General features: G+C 58.4%; 1 protein-coding gene across 1 annotated transcript in view; it reads right to left on the bottom strand.

Annotated features, from left to right (window-relative positions):
• The window catches only part of UNC93B1 (unc-93 homolog B1, TLR signaling regulator), a gene marked incomplete at its 3' end in the record, with an annotated part of 15,871 nt that extends 9,609 nt beyond the window's left edge, over positions 1–6,262 (bottom strand). Inside the window, exon 1 of the mRNA XM_029957369.1 lies at positions 6,231–6,262. Within this exon, the coding sequence (XP_029813229.1) occupies positions 6,231–6,262 (32 nt within the window). The remainder of the gene's footprint in view (positions 1–6,230) is intronic.
• Between the last annotated feature and the right edge of the window lie 816 nt (positions 6,263–7,078).

The following is a 7,078-nucleotide window of genomic DNA, read 5'->3' as shown; positions in this document are numbered from 1 at the left end:
CGCGAGAGGCGGACCTAAGGGGCCCGAGGGGGCGGGGTTGCGGTGAGGGGCGTGGCCGGCTGTCCCCCGGGCCGCCGGGACCTGGCCTGAGATGGGAGGCGCAAGTTCGGATCTTCGCTCAGCTACCCCCTGGCTTTGTAACTTTGGGAATGAACTCCACTTCTCTGTGTCTGCGTTTTCCCACTCCGCACTGCTTCCCAGGGCTGTTCCTGTAATAGGCTCTCCTCAGTGCTCCCGCTATCATCCCTAGCCCCCCTGCAGGTCAGCAAAGGGCCCCCACGGCAGGATGAAGGGGGTGGGGGTATGGAAGCGGCCTTGTTCAGGATACATACCTACAGCTGGAATAAATAAATCCTAGAGCGGGGTGCCCGGGTGGCTCAGTCGGTTGGGCGTCCATCTTCGGCTCAGGTCATGATCTTGTAGTTTGTGGGTTCGAGCCCCGCCTCCGGCTCTGTGCTGACAGCTCAGAGCCTGGAACCTGCTTTGGATTCTGTGTCTCCCTCTCTCTCTGCCCCTCCCTGGCTCAGACTCTGTCTCTCTTTCAAAAATAAACAAACATTTAAAAATTATTTTAAAAACTACGAAAAATAATAAAATAAATCCTAGAAATGTAACACACAGCCCAGAGATTACAGACAACAAAATTGATAAATAACATATCCGCTGAGCCTAGATCTCAATTATTCGTGCCGCTAGAAGAAATGATTATGTGATGTGATAGAGGTGTTAGCTGGCAATCATATTCCAACAACGTGTCAAATCAATATGTCTACACCTTAATCTTACACAAGGTTATATGTCCATTATATCTCAGTTTTCAAAAGTATCCAGTTTTCCTTGCTTCGCCCACTTTGCCCATACTGTTCCTCTTGGTGGGAGCACCCTTCCTCCTCTGACTCCGTCCCTCAACTCTCAGCATAAGAAGCCACTCATGGCAGGTACGACCCCCACCCTTATTTCCCTTCTGGTTTTCTGTGGTTTAAGGGCCTCCCCCCCCACTTCCCGAGCAAATCCTCACCATGTACCCCTCACAAGGAGGATTGCACCAGCCCTGAGTAGGTGCCCGATAAATGTGAGTGGACGCATAAGTGAGTGAATGGTGAATACCCATCCCAGAACAGTTGCTGGGCAGGCGGAGAGCTGGGGGTGTGGAGGGCATGAATCTGCAGAGGCGTCAGGCTGCAATTTCTCTCCAAATGACACCCAGGCCCAGATGTGCGGAGAGCAGACAGCTGGAGCTGCCCAGAAGTAGGAGCCTCAAAAGAGGCAGAAGGGAGGGCGGACTCAAGGTCTAGGGCCAGGAAGAGACAGGACACAGCAGGGATGCAGTGCATGCTGGGAGGCCAGGAGCCCATGATCAGAGAACGGATGTGGGGTTCATTACCTTGGGCGACGACCAGGTCCTGGGTGTGGCTGTGGCGCAGGATGGGAAGGGATGAGGAGGTCCAGGAGGTCATGGGGCTAGTGGGGGGGACTTGAACACCCCCGGGAGGATGCAGTCCTGTAGAATTCAGTGGGTGAGCAGGGGACGTGGCGGGGAGCAGGAAGCATGGCTGCCTGAGGTGGGCAGGGTGGCCTCAGAGTGTGAGCTCGGTGGAGCAGGGGTGGGAGGCAGGGGGTTCAGAGGCTCTGCAGGAGAGTGGTGCCAGGAATGAACCCTTACCCCTTCCGAAGCCATGTTGGGCCTGGGGAGAGCCTGTCTGTGGTCTATAAGGCCCTCCTTCCCTTGAGGCCTCCAAGGACAGAAAGAACTCAGCCAAGTGCATGGTGCCGGCAGCCATGTCTCCTCCGCCAATGACCAAGGACTCAGGACAAGCCAGGAAGGAGAAGGCTGGGGAAGGGCCCTGTCTCCCTGAAGCAGGGTCCCCAGGGCATCCCCCCGCCAGCCGAGTGCCCGGTCTTCTCTGGCAGGAGTGTGGGAAGCCCCAGCCCCTTGCCTTGCACAGACCCAGTACTCCCACGGGTGCCAAACGGGGATAAGCAGAAAAGGGCTTCTGCCCACAAGAAACAGGATGGAGGGGGACCGGAGGGACAGAGACATCCTGGACCCCAGAGCACACACACCTTTAGGGGCGTGAGAGAGCAGGTGCCGCAGTCAGATGGCTCTTGTGGAGCCGGACGGAAAGGTTTAGTTGTCACTACGTCGGAAAGAGGGCGGGCCCACAAAACTCATAAGAATGGAGAGAGCGAAGATGAGTGGCCTCTGGAGGGACCAGGGAGCTCTGGGATGTGGCCTTTTGAAGCTGTGGCCCAAGACCCACCACCTGTCGTGGGCCGGGCGTGGGGTGAGGACAGGGCACGGCCGCGGGGCAAGGCGGGGAAGAACCCACAGGCTGTGCGGGTACTTCCAAGGCAGCCAGGCATTTCCATACCCTGGCTGTGTGTGTGTGTCGTCCAAGGTAAGGGTCTCTGGGGCAGGCTTGTCCGCTCGGGGGGAGAAGGGTCAAGGCCTGCTGAACCCCCGTCTCAGGTGGACTCAGAAACCCCTGGTGCGTTATCTCCCGCCGGAAGGTCCCCAAGATGAAATCCAGCAGAGTGTGTTTTAAGAAACAACCAGAGGGGGGCGCCTGGGTGGCTCAGTCAGTTGAGGTCATGATCTCGGGGTTTGTGGGTTCAAGCCCTGTGTCAGGCTCTGTGCTGCCCGCTCAGAGCCTGGAGCCTGTCTTCAGATTCTGCGTCTCCCTCTCTCTGACGCTCCTGCTCACTCTCTCTCTCTCAAAAATAAATAAAACATTTTTTAAAAATTAAAAAAAAGAAAAAAGAAGCAATCAGGGAGCAAAGGGAAGGCAGCCAGGGGAGCAGAACATTCCAGGGGGCCGGCGGTCCTCCCTGTAAGGAAAATGCCGAGCGGACACGCACAGTGCTCTAGCCCGCACACACGACACCTGCACGCTGTCTCTGCGGTCACAGTCCACGCCTCTAAAAGAGGCCACTGTACAGTTCAGGGTCCCGGGAGTATTTAACTAAAGTCCTTGTTTCACATGGAACTCCTGTGGCCTGCTGGTGACTTTTCATTTCATTATTTTTTAAGGTTTATTTATTTATTTTGAGAGAGAGAAAGTGAGAGAGCGGGGGAGGGGCAGAGCGAGAGGGAGACTGAGAATCCCAAGCAGGCTCCACAGTGTCAGCGCAGAGCCCGATGTGGGGCTTGATCTGACAAACAGTGAGATCATGACATGATCAAGAGTCTGATGCCTAACTGAAAGCCACAGAGGTTCCACTAATTTTAAACTGCTCTGGGGTCGCCTTTGGCTCCGTCGGTTAAACATCTGACTTCGGCTCAGGTCATTGATCTCACAGTTCCTGAGTTCGAGCCCTGCATTGGGCTCCATGCTGACAGTTCAGAGCCTGGAGCCTGCTTCTGATTCTGTGTCTCCCTCTCTTTCTCTGCCCCTCCTCCACTTGTGCTCTGTCTCTCTCTCAAAAATAAACATTAAAAATAAATAAATAAAAGCAAAAAGGAGATATATTTACATTTAAATGACAAAAAAATCAATTCATTAAAAAAGACACAAAGAATACATGTATAAATGTCCCAAGTTGAGTGATGAGTAATTTTGGTCTTGTAACCGTTCCCACATGGTGACCCCAGAGGAATGTGAGAAGCAGGCACTTTGGGCCCCGGGGCTCCTGAAGTCTGCTATGCTCAGAAACTAGCCGGAAAGTCGTCCCTGGCTCCGCCCGGGTGTCAGTTTGGATGTGACTGGCAAACTGCTCCGGCTCTCAGATACTTGAGCAAGAGGCTCCCTGGTGAGTTTCAGCCATTCAGCCAATGGGAGGTTCGAGCAGGAGGTGGGGGTGGGGAGAAGGAGAGAGGCCAGGGTATTTCTCCCCAGGGAAGCTCATGGGCAGTGGCTTGGCTCCGCCAGGGTCCCAGCGCCCAGAGAGTCGGCCTGGGTGACCCTGACCCTCTGGGGGCTGATGACATCGCTTTCTCCCCCTGACCCTCAAGCCTGGGAGTGCCTGCTGGACCAGCATGGGGGTGGGGCCAGATAATGCAGCCAGGGTGGCCTACAGGACAGAGGACTGAGCGAGGCCAGCCCCCCTGCCCCCCCCAGAGGACTCACACACTTACTGTCAAGTCCCCAAGGATGAGCAACCATATCTCCTCCCCCCCAGTTTTTAAATTATTCTCTCTATAATAGGTCTTATTGTTTGTTCTCATTATGATAGAACAGCTGTTCCTTATGGAAAAGCAAATGGGAGAAGAGAACTATTACTCAGTTCGGACGCCCCGAAACCTCTCCTGGGTGCTGTCGGGCAAGAGCAGCGTGTCCTCTGCACTGGGTCCCGGGGAGTCATGTCGGGCCCGCTCCACTCACCTGACACCACTTCCCTGGCACCGGCATTGAGTCGACCTACCACTGTTTAAACTAAAAATTGGGGGTGGCCATTGGGAGGTGTCCCCAAGCTGAGAGGCGCCAAGGACCCTGCCCAGAGCCTGGCAGGGCACATGTCCAAGGAACGGCGGCTGCTGCTTCCGGCTGAGAGACGAGGCTCCCAGGAGCGAGGGTGACTCCCATGGGCTCCTGAGCAAGGACTCAGGGCACCCTGGAAACGCTGTGGGCCAGGGCCAGGCCTGGCCGAGCCGGAGTCCCCATCGGTCACTCTTGCTGTGTGGGCCTGACCGGTCACTGCACCTCTCTGAGCCGGTTGTCTCTCCCGCAAAGCCAGGACCAGGTCAGAGACTTACATGAGAATTTGTACTGAGCGCCCGACCCAGGGCTTCGCATGCCGTGGTGCTTAGTCTAGGTTTGCCGAGTGCGTGTCGGCTCTTGGCGACAAGTTAGTGCCAACAGCTTCTGACTCCGCCCCTGGAATGGGTCCTGCTCGTCTCTGAGGGGAGCCTACGGGGGGGGGGCCGGGGGAGAGAGGAGCCAGGGTGGTCTTGCCTCTAAGGCAGAGACAAGGAAGTGGGGGGACAGGGCCTCAGAGACAAGAACAGGGGGGCCATTGCCTCAGGAGGGCAGGAAAAGGGCAGAAAAGCGCCCGTGCCTATTGAGCACCTACTGTATACCAGGTATCTGAGGGAGGGAGGGAATGAATGAGTGAATTAATGAGTCTACCTGATGCCATCACCCCCCGTGGCCAGCCCACCCTCCCCCACCTCTCTACCCTGCAGAAGGAGGCCGGAGGTGACAATGATGAAGGTCACTTCATCCAAGCCCCCATACCAAAACCTCCGGCAGAGGAGTTGCCAAAGGGCAGGGCTGAGGTAAATGTGGGGGAGTGAGGGCCTCTGTGTCCCCTCTTCCAGCCTCTGTGCTCCCCAACATCCACCCCACCTGCTGGCCTGGGTCCTCAGCAGAGCCTGTCACCCACCAGAGCAGGCCCTGAGCGGGCCTCTCGGTGGCACCCCACGCAGACCCCTCCCCATTCATCTCGAGTTTTCCACAACAAGGACAGAAACTCCAGACCCACTGAGCTCCTGAACTTCGAGGACCAGTAGAGGCATCCAACCCAGAGAGGGGAGACGGCTGGTACCTCTCCAGAACCTCGGGGTTCCACCCCGAGGGGCAGTGCCCATTCAGACTCCCAGGCCAGGTTAGGACCCCATGCCAGGCGGTTGGGCCTCTTCGGAGATGCCCAGGCTGTTCCTGGGCTCCTGACAAGTTCCCGGGTAGCCCCTGCAAGGCGATCCATGGCCAGGGAGGATTCCTCCGGGATCCTGCAACTCCCATCTCACCCACCAGCACCTTCTCGTGCTGGTCCCTGACTTGCTGTGTAGCCTTAGGCCAGTGGCTGCCCCTTTCTGGGCGTGGCTCCTGACTAAGGTTCGTCAGCGCAGCCCCAGCCCAGCCCCAGAGCAGCCCCAGCCCAGCCCTGCCTGGTGTCAACTCTGTCTCTGCCTCTGCCTGGCTCCGCTCCAGACGGCAGGGCAGGGCTGTCACATGCTGAGCCACGTGACAGACAGCGGCTGGGGGCTCCATCCCACGCAGAGGACGGGGGCTCTGCGGCCCCCCACCCCCGTCCCAGCTGGCTGAAGCCTCCAGGGACCAGAGCCGGTGTGGCCAGGAGACCTCTCCTGCCCCCCAGGTAGGCAGGGGCAGTGGGGAGGGCTGGGGCGATGAGGAGTGCCTCCCAGGTGCCGGGTCGGCCGAGTGGCCCCAGGCCAGGATGCCAGGCAGACCCAAGGCACCAAGGCAGAGGGGCAGCGGTGGGCCCCAGGCGGCAGGCACGGGGCGGTGGCACAAAGGATGCTCCTGCCGCCACGCCTGTAACCTAATCACCTGGCTGACACCAGCAGCCGCTCGGGAACCATCCCGCTTTGTGCTGGCTCCGACAGGTGTGCCTGGGGCGGGGGCCGCCATAAGGCAGAGGGCAGGCCTCCTTGGCACAGCTCAGGCCCCAGGGGACCAAGGTCACAAGAACCACCGTGGTGACCCATCATGACAGCTGTCCTCGAGGGCAGAGCAGGGCAGTCTTCCCTACGGAGGTGGTAGGGGACATCTGGGGACGACACAGCCCCTCTGCTCCAGTGTGGGTCCCAGCCCTGATGTTCGTGCCCCATGTGGTCAAGTCCTGTCCCCTCTCAGGGCCTTGGTTTCCTCACTGTAAAAGGTCAAGTTGCATGTTCTGTGAGGCGGTGTCGGTGGACAAGCCCGGGGAGAGCCAGGGAATGGAGGGGTCAGCGGGCGTGGATCCTGAGGTTGTCTTTCTGGACTCCAGCCCTCTTTGGCTCTGACTTCTTCATTTTGCACATGGAAAAACTAAGGTTCACAGGGGCCGGGGGCGGGGTTGGTGCAGGGACAGGGCTTTCCCTGTGATTCCAGACTGCCAGACCCCACCCCACCCCGTAATTCCTGGGGTCACTGTCCTGGGCTCTCTTCTTCCTCCTCCCGGGCTGGGTCCCTTGCTCACCAGACCTTGGGCTGGACCCGCCAGCTCAGAGCTCCCTAAAGCACAGCTGTGTGGCCCTGGCCTCATGCTGGTCTTCTGTGGGCCCGGACTCCTCTGTGGTCCAGGAGAGGATCCAGAGGCCCCTGAGGGAGGAGGTGGTGAAACTCTGGCTGCAGTTTCCACTCGGCCCAGAGCCAAGGTCGGGCAGGAGGCCAGTGCAGCCCCGCCCCAGGGGCCG

The sequence above is a fragment of the Suricata suricatta genome, chromosome 11, assembly GCF_006229205.1.
Source record: "Suricata suricatta isolate VVHF042 chromosome 11, meerkat_22Aug2017_6uvM2_HiC, whole genome shotgun sequence".
In the NCBI taxonomy this organism is placed as follows: Eukaryota; Metazoa; Chordata; class Mammalia; order Carnivora; family Herpestidae; genus Suricata; species Suricata suricatta.
This window is presented reverse-complemented; position numbering and strand designations above follow the sequence as displayed.